Here is a 15,550-nt window from a genome sequence, read left to right on the forward strand (position 1 = left end):
ACGGAAACAGACCATGCTGTACCATCTGTGGCTATGCGTTGCATTTGCGAACTCTTGTGTCTTCCTTACTGGAATGGCCAACAGCCCCACGTGCGATACTGAAGCTGTGAACACAACAGCCCCACGTGCAGCGGGGAAGAGACCTTGGCACACATTATCTGTGACTGGCCGCGAGAGGCAAGTTATGTGCAGAGTGCGGGACCAATTGGACAATCGTCCACTATCAGAACTAAAACTCTAGGCCAGTGCTCCCAAAGAGCACCCGCGCAGAAGGCCTTCTGGGCGTGATGAGATACCTGTGGTCTGGGTGCCTTCACGATGGACAATAAAAACGTCGTCCCCTACCGCTCTATAGTGTACGCGGTTTGCTTGTGCTCGTTCCTGTTTCTCCCTCTTTCTATCCTCTTTCCCCTGTACTTTGTTTTGGCTCCCTATTCGTTCCCTTCATCGAGTGTAGGCAACCGGAACTACGTCTGGTTAACCTCCCTGCCTTTCTACGCAACTTCATTTTTTCTCCCTTCATTGTGAAATTATTGTAGTGAAAATGCATTAGCTTCTATAATGGAGGTAGTGCTTTGGCTCTGGTTGTGTTCGAAACGTTCCTATGATGTTTTTTTTACGAGTTGGTGCTGACGATGCCTCTTATGTTATGAATGGCAGAGTGGCTAGCATAGCTACGTACAGCGCACGGCAGTCCCATCACGTGTTTCATTATGTTTCTGCTGCTTGTAGGTTCGACGAATTTCCTGGTGGTTTGGGGCTGCTTGCGGTTGGGTATTTCTAGTACTGCAATAATGTCACAGGCATCGCATGCGGACAGTCTCTATTGTGGCAATGGTTTGAGGCTTCTAAGCGATGCAGATGTTAGCCGTGCACTTGATACTCCTGATGCGTGATGTTCATGGTTGTTTACCTGCACCAGCTTTTTCGTCCGGTCTATTGTAGAGTCCAGTGGCTTTCCAAAGGCAATTTGGTGCAGAACTAGGCACTCCTAGAGTAAGACAGGAAAATTAGGGTAGTGTTGTTTCAAGTTGTTTCTTTGTGTTTCAGTGAGTTGGATGAATGGAAACTAGCGCTCTTGAGTAAGAGGCCAGGGTCTCTGTTCTGCATGATATATAAAGTCCCTTAAGCCCTCTTTCCTCCGCCGTAATTCTTCCACGCATGCGATGGATTTCGGACAGCTGTGGTAGCAGAAGCCTGACATGGTGTTTGCGCTCCCCCGCCCCTTGTCCACTGAACACCTTGTAGGCCGAAGCCAAGCAAGCGCAGGTTGTCTGTGGTAGACGTTAACATGGCGTTAATTTGTGGATTATTTCGGTTCTCTACTTCGGACGCCTTCTGTTTTTTTGCGTTCGCTCAGACACACCATAAAAGTAGAATTCAGCCGTGAACCACAGAGCTATCAACGGACTTGCCAACATCAAAGTTTCGTTCAAGAACAGAAGAGAAATTGAGACTTCACATCGGCTTGCACATTGCCTCATCGATTTGTATTGTGTTCCCCTATTCGCCTAGTAACGTCATCTTGCACCATCGTCAGCACAGATGCCGCGTTCAATGTGTGATAAGACTATGTAATATGTTATAACACGTGGTCTATCTTACGTTTACCTAAATCCAAGTGCTTCATTGTCTTTGTGTTAATCTCCATTGCAATACGTCCACTGGAACAGCGAATTGCCCGCGCGATATCGTGTTTAGCAGGAGAACGCCATAACACTCAACAACAATAGTTCAGAGCTTCCTACCCCTTTGTATTTCTCATAAAAAATTAGCTGTGCTCCCTGTGGACTCCATGTGGAACTTCAGGATACCTATAAGCTCACGCTACAGACGGAAGCCGTTATCAACCTGACGCTTGCGCGACAGGACTTTTTAATGACATGCCGCGAGGTCCCAAACACTCCAGCCTCTAAATAACCATTCAGTGGTTTCTTTCATACTTTGAACGAAACATTCTGAGCACGAGAGCGCCAGTTTTAACAGTTAGCTGCAGTGGCTGTATTTTTATCGGTGTGAATTGTAATAACCGTGCTTTACTGTCCGTTGGGTGCATGTGAAAGAGCCAATGGTGCTCGTACTTATTCTGGAGTCCTCCGCTCAGTCGTGCTTCACACTAAAATGGGGTCTAGACACGTAAAATTTTTATTTAGTCAGAACCATATAATAGGGGGGGGGGGAACACTTTTGGCCATGTAACAGATATCCGATTAGAGACGATAATACTGGGAAAATGCGAGCGCAATCGGAAATAATTTTCTGTTTATATGTCGCGTATCATAAACAAAATGTTTGGGCTTTTACTATTTATCAATTTACTGCAAGAAATGCAAATAGCGGTATGTAAAACCAACTAAACACAACTTCCTGCGCGTTCAGAAGGTGCCCAAGTACTGAGCAAAAATTTCAAAGGAAACTTTCACTTACAGAAATGATAAAAAAAGAGGCAGAAAAGGCTAATTTTTTTAGCCTCTTCATGAGAAGCTAATTGCTTTTTTTTTTGGTTTGATCCATTTTCTTCCAGAGGTAATTGAGTTAGTGTTACTTGTAATGCCGAGATTCTGAATGGAATGACTGAAAGAAAAGAGAAGTGGGGAGGCTAGAATGTTATTGACAACGCATTAACAAGAAAACTGAGCAACCCAATGCAATATAACTAAGTGCTGTTGCCTACAGTTTATTTTAGCATAGCGAATAGATTACCAAGCTCCCTTCGAAAGGTTTATGCCTATTGGTTGCAATGTCCTGAACTAATGGACAAAGTATGATTCTGTGCATTTTCCGTCTCACGCAGAAGCGAAATTCGGATGTAAGATCTAAAGTTTAAGTGGATCAAAATTATGACCTGGTATGTTGAATAGCTGGGCGACGGCTTTGCGAAGCTTTTAACTGTGTCCGAGCGATGTGCGTTTAACGTTTATTTGTGGTCCCATTTCACCGATACATTGCTTCTTAGAGAAGGAACATTCAAGCATATAAACTACATCTGAACTTGTGCAAGTAAAACTAGTTTTCACGACTTGTGTATAGCGTTTTACGGTGCTTTCAATTTCAAGGCCACGCTGAAGGTGCTTAGACAATTCTTCGGAGCTAGGGAGGAAAACTTACTAGATAAATACTAGCACAAAGAGAATGGAGCGGCAGATCCATCCACGAAAGCGCATATATTATCCTTACTGCAGAGCTCCACCGATAGCGCTTGGCTCGAGCCTCCATAGCAGTGCAGCAATGTAGCAGACAAATCCCAGAGTTAAAATCCCGATGATGTTGATCTGAAAGATGGTCTAAGGTTTACTCCCACAAACAGCGCAGCAAATGAATATAAACTCCACAAAAATATAAGAAAGCTTTCAAGACGCATGCGCGTGAAGGAATTCCTTTTGTATATACCAGACGTAGGAACACAGGATAGAGACTCTCTTAGACTATCTAGCGCGGAACCACCAAAAGCCGAACAATGCCCAGACCTCGATTTATAGATAAAGATAATCTCAAAGGAAACTGTACTGTCAACGCGGCATTTCGGCAAGGCCAAGAAAAGTTGTTAGAGAACTCGCGGAAAGAAAGGTAATTATAATAAAACAAGCAGACATAAATGGCAGTATCATAACCTGGCATATCGAAATGTACAAAAATGAGGCGTTCAAACAACTGAGCAAACACACCAATTCCCGAAAACTTGACTGTAGCTCAACTTATGATTGCAGCAACTTTGTGCAGATAACAATAACGGACCTCCTCTACAAGAAACTATTCACCCTGTCTGGATATGGCTTCATAATGCCCATTACCAAGAAGCCGGCTTCTTTCACATTCTTTCTAAAATACGTAAGCTTCGAGTAGAAGAAATATTTACTGTAGATATCCTAGACAGGCCTATAGCGTCTAATAACAACGCACCGACCTACTCCCTACCTTGATTCTTATATCATCATCTGTGATACATCCCTACCATCCTCCCACTTTTTTTCAAGGTACGCTCCACTCCCTTTACGTTATCGACTCCATTCCCGCCAACAAAGCCCACTCGGACCGCGGTATGATAGTAACTTTACATATTTATGCTCTTCAAGCCCAATGTACGGGTCAGTGAAGGAATAAAAGCCGTATAGAAATCCCTCGCAGTCATTCCTGAAGCGGACGCTCCTGAAATTTAGCAGCCACTACTTGAGTTAGTTCCTACGCTCAACTTTTTCGAATTCTATTCTATTCACTGGCTATAAATTTCGGCACAAGCATTGGAAACTCATTCGCTCCGACGTATGTCAGAATTTCCTTTAGATATTTGTTCAGAAAACCCTTTAGAACCCCGCACCTATGAGCGTTACGTTGACGACATATTCGTAATATGGGCAGATGGCACAAACGCGCTAACCAACCAATTAGCTATTTCAACCACTTTCAACCGAATATTCAAAGTACTTCTCACCACTACCGTAGTCAACATGCTCGACACGACCGTTTACATTGAAAATAGAAAACTGAGGATGACACTTTATCGGTAGCCTGCTGATTGCTAGCAATATTTAGAACACTAAAGTGATCACTCGCGACACTGCAAGCGATGAATTTTTTTCGGAGAAACAAAAAGAATAAAAACAATCTGCAATGAAAACAAAGATTATTTTCACCACCTCAAGAACCTAAACAACGCTAGTGGATAGAAACTATCTACATACTCCTCTTGACATGGCTTATGACGTCGCGTTCAGATTGCAGAGGCAGTTGGAATTAGCTAAGAAATAACCTGAACCAGATTGTGAGAGACCACCAGCCTTCATAACACAATATTCTAAAGCCCTCCCTAACTTAAAAAAAAACATCCTACAAAAATATCCCCCTAGATTAGAAAGTAATGAGCGTCTGAGAAAAGTGTTGCCGGTGTTACCAAGGGTCAGATATCGCAGCAACAGAAACTTTAAAGACGTGGTAATGCACGCGAACGTCAGTCAAAGTTATTCCCTGGTAATAAAAGCATGTTCTCGCCCGAGGTGCAAAACCTGGGGCGCTATAACGTAAAACTATTCCAAACTTTGCTATTCCTGTTCTGCAATCAGCCCTACATGATTGGTTAAAAACTTTTTGGGCCACCCCCACTTCGCCTGGCTGTCACGGGACGTCACGCAAATCGCGATAGCTTCCCATCTGATATGACCTCTGCACACTCATTATGCATGATTTGACCGAACAAAAGCAAGAAGGTTATTTCTGATTCGACGCCTTTTCGCGATTAGCCATCGGCTATTGGTCAAAAGGTTTCGGGCTGCACCCACTTCGCCTGCCTGTCACGCGACGTCACAAAACCGCAAGAACTCACCGCGTCAAAGTGACGTGTACGCGTTAAAGATGTCATGATATGCCGAACAAAACTGAGGTTGCTTCTGAATAGCCGCAGGCTGCCCCGTTTCGAAAGGAATAAAGATGGCTGCCGCCGATCGCCCAGGCACTGACTACTCGCACCTGCCGGAAAGCATGGGTTAATTTACGTATAATAAACCTTCTTGCGTGGCCGCGTAACGTTTTCGAGCACTTTCGGCACGTTTACGACCTCGTTCTGCCAACTCTTCTTTGCTGAGCATCTGTTTTAGCGTCATTCTTAAGGTTCCGTTGCATGCTGCCGCGATTTTCGACCAGCCTCAGCGAGTTAAATAAGGGAAAGCGGACCAATCGCAGACGCCGGCACCACCCTCTTCGTACGGTTAGCGATTTTGAGTGCAGTGGCTCGGCCCCATCAAATCCCTCTACACTTGAGCGTGCTCCTCGCCTCTAGTCAGCCAATTAGATAAGACAAGCCGCTCAGCGTAGGCAATGTTATTCGTTTTCCAAGCAAGCAAAAGTTACCTCCTATGAACGAGGGGAGCGTTTGATTCGTCTGTTCAGACCACCCTGCGGGTGACCGCCCGATGTTTGCGTCGGCGCTTACGCAAATTTGACGTGAGGAGATTGGAATAAAAACATTTTGGAATAGTTTTGCGTTATAGGGCCCCTGAAATCACCTTCAAGGCGACCTTAAAATTTAACGCACCGCAAATGGATGTACACTTGAAATGAAAATTAGCTTTACTTGCACTATTCCGATGTAATTTACCGACTTCGATGCTCCTTCTGTACGAAACAATATATCGGAGAAACGGGACAACAAATGAATGTCGGGTTAAGCAGATCTCGCACGAACACAGCTAAATAGCCTTTCAAAGCCGTCGCTGAGCACTTCAACCAAGCAAATGATAACATTAGTGCACTTAAACTTTACACCTTACAGTCAAATCTCAGTTCTGCGCGAGACAGAAAACACAGAGAATCATACCTTATCTATAAGTTCGACACATATCAACCACTAGGCGTAAACTTTGAAAGGAAGCTTTAGAATCTATTCTTTAGATTAAATTCCATGCTACAGGCAACAAAACTTAGTTGTTTGCATTTGGTTGCTTAGTGTTTTGTTAGTGGGTGGTGAATAATTTTCCAACCTCTCCACCTACATTTTCTCTCCATCATTCATTTCTTTCGTTAATTTTATTATGCTTTCACTTTCATTTTCAGGCTCACCATTTTCTTCCGCTACATTTATTCTCTCTTTAAGGCAGACGAATGTTCACTGACATCCAGTGGAGCAGATAATCCCCCCTCCTCCCCAAGTCACCCAGGCCTCTTCCACAAAAGGAGGAACCTACAGTGACACGTCAACAGGTTCACACACGAAGCTACGAAACTTTCCTCCTCTGACGTTCAGTAGCCTATATTTGTTTGCAATTCTACGTGACACCGCTTACACCCTTGGTCGTTGCCTCACCCACCTGCCTTACCCTCTCTCTCCTTTCGAAGAATATTGCCTATTGGTACTGTGCCAAGGAGAGCATGCGTCGGCTTGAAAAAAGACAAGTCCACTTGTCAAAACATCTCGTGCTTGCATCTTCTTCTTGGTTTGCTCACCGTCTTGAGTTTTCATCTCTCGCCCTCCCCTTGTTTTCGCTGGATTACCAACCCAGGTTATATAAAACAAGTACAAGCGGTAGGAAACGTATCTTATAATTTCAGTTTTATGATACTCTGAAATTCAGAACATCGTGCGTAAGCAACATTTCCCGCCTTCTCTATTCTAATAGTTTTTCGCGGGAAAACAACGATTTGCTCTGATATTATATGCTCGGTTTTGATGTGTGCCTGATTTCGGTATGTCACACAAAACTTTTTGCTGAAAAGGAAAAAAAGAAGTCCATCCATCCAATCACAGGACTGGATGGATGTCAATTATGAGCGTTCCCTTTGGAACGTGGCGGTGGGTTGCGACACCAAGGTTTTGTTGTTACACTGCCTAATGTCCTGCCTAGGTAAAGAAAGCAAAGGAAAGGAAAAAAGAAAACAAAGTGCACGATGAATTCCCATAACCAAATTTTCTTACTCCCTGTTGTGAACTTTGTTTTTGTACGTCTTCGTTTTTTGTCGTTTCCCTACTTATCATCCACCAATCTTGTAATCGCCTCTTACTAATCTCTATTGCAGACATGTTTACTCTTCCCCTGCTCTCGCTGAACCCAAGGGCTTCAGGGAGTACAAAGAAGCCTTGAAGGATTAAGACTGTTGTTATCTTAACAAGCCTTGCATACTGTTGCGCAGTAGACTCGAAACGGAATATACAAAAGCGTAAAGATCAAATTTTTTCGTAAATAACAACATTGTCCATAAATAACGACATCGATGACGACAGCACTAGTTAGTTTCTCCAAGTTATTTGCATTTATTTTTTTCCCTGTTTTGTCCCTATGTGAGGATAATTTAACAAAAAGTGAATGTGCTTCGAAAAAGGTCCTCACAATTTTCGATTCCGTATTGGTTATGCGCCCCCATTCTTCAAACATAATATATATATATTCTGCACATATTATATTTATTATGACATGTAATATATAATAATATCAAAATATTATAATATATAAGGATTATAATTTTTCATATAATATATTCTTCAAATATATATTGTGGTGCTAAGAACGACCTTGCCCAACTTAAAAGTAGCGTTTCTTTGTGAGTGCTGGTTACGGTGACCCCAGACTAGTTCATGTTGCTGAAGTTTGGTCACGCTCAGTTTGCAAAGACGCAGTGCCTACAATTTTGCTTGGTGAGAATTATCTCTAGCTGCAAATCACAAATACTTCGGCGCTGCGATGGTCTTCACTTCAACGCGCGACGCTATATATTTCCTCGAGGTAGTCAAATGGCTCATTATTATACGCTTACTTATCCCATTCAGCAGTTATGTGAACATCAAATAAGCAAACCTTAGCAATTATAAAGCAAAAGTAAATGAGAAAATTAAAAATTAGGAATTAGGAAAAGTAGGTTCTTTATAGCTTCACTAGCGGTAATGCGATTTCCTCCATATTTACCAAATGGGCTTTTTTATAGCGTTGATGTTTTCTATTGTGAACGGTAATTGCCATCGTGCAGTGATAATATATCTAATTAAATGCATGTCATACGTACATATACAAATTCAGTGAATTTTTTTTTTTCGTTAGAACAGCTAAAAGGTGTCCTTGCGCGAACGGTTTTGATATTTCATTGAGTCTTGTGATTATTTTTGCGGGACCACTGCAGCTGATTTCCCCACATTTGCGCAGTAAAAACCATTGAAGAGTAAACGACAAATTCATTTTTTATATCCGTGACAAAGTTGCAGATGACAAAGTTTACATTGCATGGGACAGTTGCGCATTGGATCGGCAGCAAGGCACAATATAAGTGGCATACTCTCTTCTCTGTATTCACGCGCCTGCCTAGTGATCTTTGACACTTCTACGAACTGCAACAGGCGAGAGTTCGCGTCCCTTACCACGGGGATACGCTCACCCACAAGCGCATTCTTGTATAAAGGCACCTTTTAAGTACACGCTAGAACGACTGCAAGCCGGCATATGGCGGTACCGGCGGCAACCTTCCCGCCAGAAAAACAGTTGTGCTTGACGGCATGCTTCACTTTGTTATGAAGCCTAGCGGTCATAGTTTGGCCATAGCAGCACGTGTTACACTCCAGCTTGATTGTTTAGCAAGACAGAAACGTTTGAACCTATCTGTCTTGCCACTCTGATTTTGCATGGTTGTTTGGAACACTGGAACTCCTGCAACGGAGTTATGCTGCGGCATGGTTTCGGAGATTGATTCATCACGTATACTTCGAACATTTTCTGTATATTCAGTAATTGAGAATCGGAGTAAGCATGAAATGGCAACATGCAAAGCATATTAGTAGGATATTATGCTAGCCGAAATCTTAAAATGGGTGTAGTGCATGTTCGCAACTGTGCACTGGCTCATATGGACGCGGCCTAGCTAGAAAAAGAGAAGCGGCTGGAGGTGGCAGGACTTGCAACGGCAAACGCCAGGGAGACACTGCCAGTTTGGCACTGCCAGCTAGAAGGAGAATGAATCGATTTCTGGGGTTATAGTGCCAAAACCCCCATGTGATTATGATACATGCCGTAGTGTAGGAGCCCGGATTAAGTATGACCACCAGAGGATCTTTAATGTGCCACCGATGCATGTTACAGGGGTGCTTTCGCATTTCGCCTCCATCGTAATGCGGCCTCCGCGGAGGCGACTTGATCCCGCGACTTAGTGCTTAGCAGCGCATCGCCATAACCTCTAAGCCACCGAGGCAGGTAGAGGCGCCTGAAGGAGGCGCCCCGCAGCGTGGCGCTATCTCTCGAGTCGACGCGAAGCTCGCGCCACAGAACTCGCGGACCGCTGGCGTTCAAATGAGCACCCAGCGCCAAAAGATTACAATGAAGTGTGTGGTGCTCTGCAACTAGTTTTTAACGTGGACATTGCACATGACAAATAAAGCTTCAGCGTTCTAGAAGTTACAGCATCAATGATATTGGGAACAAAAATGAGGAAGAACTCGGATGCAATATTTTTGTAACTTGTTTGGGCAGCAAATAGCGTATCTAATGCACCCCTGTACAAAGGTTGGTGGCGACAGGCCACAGTTTCTTAAGTTAAGACTAATTGCGCGGATGATCTCATTTCGTTCTTGCAACTTGGCCGACTGTTCTCATTTGAGTTCCCGGATAACAGCGCTGGTGTTTAGCTCAAGGCCACTTGAAGGTCGCCGACAAGGGGACGAAAAAGTATATGCTCAATACCGGGCGCTTAGGTCTCTTTCAGGGACTAGGATCAAGTCCAGCAGTGCACCAATCTGCGACCCACGCTACCTCCTTTACACTTTCGCCATTGTTCGTGCATGTATGACAGAGGTACAGCTTTCTTGTTGTCTATTGATTTCGCATTAAAAGAGTTCCACCAGTTGTAGACTAAAAATACGCTGTGAGTCATTAAAGACCGAAGAACACAGATTTTAAAGGTCCCTCCACGAGGAACCTGAGGAGGGTTAGACAAAGAAATAGGCTGGGAAAACAGGCACTTTTACTAGCAGACATATTGGTTTGCTTGTATACACTGGAGGAAGGGTAAGGGCAAATGAAAGACGGAAGGAATAGCGAAGAGATAAAGCATAGGCGTGGAAACTATAGAGGAGGTGGGGAATGTCCGTGAGGACTGTAGTCTCTCTCATAGAAGCCTGAGATAACTTATGAGATGTCATTCTGCTAACATGTGATTATGCAGTTTGCTTATTTAGCTTGATTAAGATGAATCTACATGCACGCACTCAAAGTCCCACAGTGCATAGCTAAAGCAGCATGTGCGTCAGAGCTTCAGTGCTGGAGATTTGGTTCGTGGATGGCTAGTTTTATTTTTTATTTCTGACAGCGCGGCTAGAATATTAGGGACATAGAAGACACACGAGACAACACACCCCACAATGTGTTTCTATGGCCTTGACGACACACCATGAAATGTAAACAGATGTATTCTTGCTTTCATGTCGGTGCTACAAGGAATTGGAAGGTGACCTACCAAAAAGCCCATACAGCTCTTTTTGCCCTTCTTGATAAAGAGACACAGACACAAAATATGATTGCGATGCCATATGTATTGTATTCTAGTCATACCCACAAAGCGATGACGTATCTTTTGCCGCGAGGAACCTTTGAGCATTACTCGGTTAGGTGCCCTGTACTCACCCCACTGGTACGCAAATTTCCGTTCATAATGCTTCGGCGTAACATTTAATTAAAAATACCTTTGAGAATACACTCTAATATGCCTAGATACAGACTAAAATTATATGCCCCCAGCTGCTGCTCTGCAAACAGCACTGAGTTTTGTCAGTGTGGACTACTCGACCACAACACCGCATCTCAAGTGAAGGATCAATAATACCTCAAAGTTAACATGCTGGCTTGTGTGTACCGTACACATGAATGATTACCTGATGCCTTGAACGAACAATGTCATCGACGTTAGCCGAACTTCCTTTGATCAAAGAGGCCATGAGACACCTATGAGCATTTCCTCCAGGAAACTGGATCATTTTTACAGAGTTGAAGGCAGCTTTACAAACTCTGAACATGAGAAAAAAAACTGTTCTGATGACCACCCCGGCCTTCACATTACATATTGAAATCTCTTGGAACTTAAAAGCTAGTCATATTGAAACACATTAGTGATGTCTATGGGACTGACGCATATCAGGCAACCAAAGAACACATTAGGTGGCTTGCAGCGGCCAGGGCAAGGAAATTCGGGGAAGATGACCTCCTGTCCTAAATCTAGCTGTTATTCGGAATACATAGATTGTATAAGAAGTCAGCACTGAAGTCAAGGCAGGTGACTCATATACCAGACAAGAAGGACCCCCTCCCCCCCCCCCCCCAGAAAAAAAAAGAAAATCGTGGCATCAAGCAATGTCATTATTTTTATGTACATTCGTCTGCCCTCTTCTTCTAAGGCCTTGCTTTCCCCTCCCATTCAGAGTAGCTTGTAGGCGAATATTTCTACGCAGGCGAATCTCCGTGGTTTTAAATAAGAGGGTCTCCCTCGCTCTACACTACACGAATATTAACGCAATATTAACGCTTAGGCAAGTACATTAGCAAGAAGAGCATATATGTAAAAATATTCCTCGTTTATATTGTCACATGGTAACGTCGTTAAAGAACACAGTAGCAATACTGTGAAAGACAAAACTAACCTTTATTAGGCGAACATGTGCTCACAAAAACAGGCTGCACTTGAAGCACAAGAATAGCTGCGAACACAATCGGCGATCGTCGAAAATCTTATCAGCGGGTCAACCGCGTCGCCTTTTATACATCAGTCGTCGAATGTTCAAGAGTAATCGCTGGCACCCGCATGTCTTCCAGAAAGTTCTACACTAGTCGCGTAGCGCATACATGCAATCAGGTTACACAAGGTTCGGTGACAGGCAGCGGATGGAATCATCGATAACATTCCAGAAACTTCTGGTACATGCAAGTGCGTCATGCGCTGTGCGTAACATTTGCTAGGCGGAGACAAGCGGTCACCCGGATAAGATAAACAAGTACACGTGTCAATATACTAAATAGTGCTGAGAAATGTAAAAAAACAACCTACGAAATTGTGCTATACGCGGTCGGTGGCTGGTAAGTGAAATCACACTGCCTAAGTGCGTCTGCGTTAGATATCATGAAGTACCGTGGAATTTGTGTATGGTGTTCAAATAGATTCCAAAAAGTCCTGCACTCAGCCTTGCGCGTAGAATCTGAATAGACGGGCCTGTTTTCCTATCAAATGAGCGAAAACATACGCGAAGTATCGGATAGAAGAAGCGCAAGTTGCAGACTCGATAACGCTCTAAACGTGACAATTTCTTCGAAACTGTGGCTGGCAAACAAAAACAATGCAGGCGTAAAATATACATTAGCTTAAACGGAGAACTTGAAAACACAGAACAACCAGATTATTTTAGAAATAAGAAGACTAGATTTTCAAGAGTAGACAGCCAGAAGCCGGGACAGCCCCGTACACTTTAGGAATAACGTTAGTGTACCCAGAAAATTACTACCTACACTGCACTACACGCACAAAAACACAGTCGCTCCATGCTTTGGTGCCTGCGCGTTCAGCACCTTCACTGCACCAGAATTCGGCGAACGTAAGAACAAGTGACGCATTAGCGGTAACCATGGCTCGAACTAAACGCAGTTTGTAAACTTTCCGCTCTCTTTCTGCCTACGTTAAAAACAGATTAAATTGATGTACTGTGTTTTGTAGGCCGAAACCACCATGGGATTATGAGTCACGCCCTATTGGGCGACGCCGCATTAAATTGGACCAGCCTGAGTTCTTTTACTTGCACGTAAATCTAAGCACACGGGTATTCTTGCATTTCGACTCCATGCAAATGCAGCTGCCGTGGCCGGGATTCAATCTCGCGACCTCGGCTTTAAAGAAAATAAACGCACCCAATGGTATAAAATCTGAACGAGTCTTGGCTCACGACAAGGAATCAAGAATAAGGTTTCAGTTGCCTCGTTTTTTTCTCCTTCAACTGATGATAACGGTCCAGTGGAATAATAGAAGCTATATGTACTCGCAAAACTGATAGAACTATGTCGCAATGTGTACTCGCAAAACTAAAACGAGATAAAGTTAAAGCAACACTAGCTGCTATTCACAATCTATTATGTGATGCTGCTCAACGTTCATTTCTTTAACGTTTTCAAGATGATTTTGTTTTGTGTCATCTTTCAGCTCTCACCGCATACGCAGCAGTAGAGCATACGGCCTCCTATTAGGATGAATCACATTTTTTTAGCAATGGGTGAACGCAGGCTAAACACGTGGCATTTGCAATTAAAGCCTGTAGATATCCCTGAATACGAACGACATGGAAAGCAAATGCTCGCTCAAATTAGTTTATGATCTCTTTCTGAATACGACTTTGATAATTAATACACTTGTTGTCTACTATGGGCACTTATTCCGGAAAAGACGGACTTGTCTGTCTTCGTATGCTGGCAATGTCATCTTTGTAAAGCCGTAATGAATGTTTGCTCTGAATATTAAAGTATGTAAGAACACATTGTTATCACATACGATGGTTTTCGTTCCTAATAAACCGAAAAAGTAAAAGAAGCATGGGTGGCTACATTTACTTTGTTGTGTTCCCACGCACGAAATTGCCGCAATAGCAACACTAGTTCAAAGCTGACACCATTCGCTGTTGCTGACACTGTTAAAATGACTCTTCCTTTGTGAACCCTCGCAGACCTTCCCGACGGTGGCTGCTGCTGCTGTGCCGAATGGTTCATTATATTAAAAATTATTTAGGGCAACAAACCTGGGTACCATCGCTGATCTAATAATGAAGCCAGAATCGCATGTGTAATTCTGTCGTGCCAACGCCCACAAGCCCTTTGAGTTCCTCACCGCGTTTCTCCCATCTTGTAGCACAGTGCACACGCCAGTTTCCTTTGCGACAACGATGCAGTAATTAAAAGTGCAAACCAAGGGCGTCTAACTGAAAAACTATATTATTCGCTTTTACTTGCCAAAACCACAATATGGTTATGAGGCACGCCGTAGCTGGCGCGTTCGCAATAATTTGAGAAATTATGCTACAGCTCGGCGAAGTTGATGCAACCACCGAGGTTGTCAAATGTGATCGGAACCGCTTGCCTGTTCTCGCATCATCGAAGCTTGTACATGCGCTTGCGGAGACGAGGTAAGTTCTAGAGCGTGCCAGAATCACCCATATGCGCATCTACTCTGTTCTTTTTTTTTCAAAGTGCAATCCAGCACAGTATGCGTTGCCAACTCGTTCACAAAGCAGCACAATCGACACGCGATGGGCACGTCTTTCTAAAACAGTACCACTACGTTATAAAACCTCGCGTTATCTGCTATTGCGAGCACATCCTCGCACGCCTGTAGAAGCGTCATCAGAATTAATCCGCGTTGCGACCGAATCAAACGCCCGCGGCAATTCTGTCCATGCAGCGAGTGCTGCATATTTCATTTATTATCGTATTGCTAGCGCGAGCGCGAGTTTTAGGCACAAATCTCACGGCTGACCAATAAATATGCGCCGAGATAGAATGAATTGATGCACATATCTTCATTTCCATGCATTTTTGCTTTTCTGAGTGGCATTTCGCGGGTTACTTTGGCGTATATTCGAGAACAATTTTCTTTTTTTTGTCTCAGTGAAATGAAATATTAAAAAAGATCAGCTAGATATTATCATCTTAAAACCTATGTTGTTTTCCCGTCACCTGAAAGTCCATTTGAACTGACTTTGCGTTATAAAGCGATACAGGTGCATGACCTGTTCGTCTATTAACGTTCATGCGCCGGATGTGTAATGCGCATGTGACGCGGGCTGACTGTTTCGTCGGTGTCATCCGTTCGGCTCAGTCGACCAGGCACGCATAAACAGACCAAAACGACGGAAGTGGAACACTGCGCAGCTGTGTCGCGTAACTTTATTCTATCTGTTCATTCTCGTCCCTTTAAAGCGACGACCCCGTCGGGCATAGTCAGTGGCGCCTGTTTCGGAGTGACACGTTCGCTGGTGCAAGAAATAATGGCTCAGGTAACTAGCAACTTCCACGTGCTTTAGAAATATTATTATCATTAGGAAAATGGTGAATACTTCCATGAT

At 43.6% G+C, this 15,550-nt stretch overlaps 1 protein-coding gene across 1 annotated transcript in view; it reads left to right on the forward strand.

Moving 5' to 3' along the window:
• Positions 1 to 15,378: 15,378 nt before the first annotated feature.
• The window catches only part of LOC142557964 (luciferin 4-monooxygenase-like), a 104,824-nt gene continuing 104,652 nt past the window's right edge, over positions 15,379 to 15,550 (forward strand). The window contains exon 1 of the mRNA XM_075670141.1: positions 15,379 to 15,481. Coding sequence (XP_075526256.1) covers positions 15,473 to 15,481 — 9 coding nt within the window. The 5' untranslated portion in view covers positions 15,379 to 15,472. The remainder of the gene's footprint in view (positions 15,482 to 15,550) is intronic.

Source organism: Dermacentor variabilis, chromosome 9 (assembly GCF_050947875.1).
Source record: "Dermacentor variabilis isolate Ectoservices chromosome 9, ASM5094787v1, whole genome shotgun sequence".
In the NCBI taxonomy this organism is placed as follows: Eukaryota; Metazoa; Arthropoda; class Arachnida; order Ixodida; family Ixodidae; genus Dermacentor; species Dermacentor variabilis.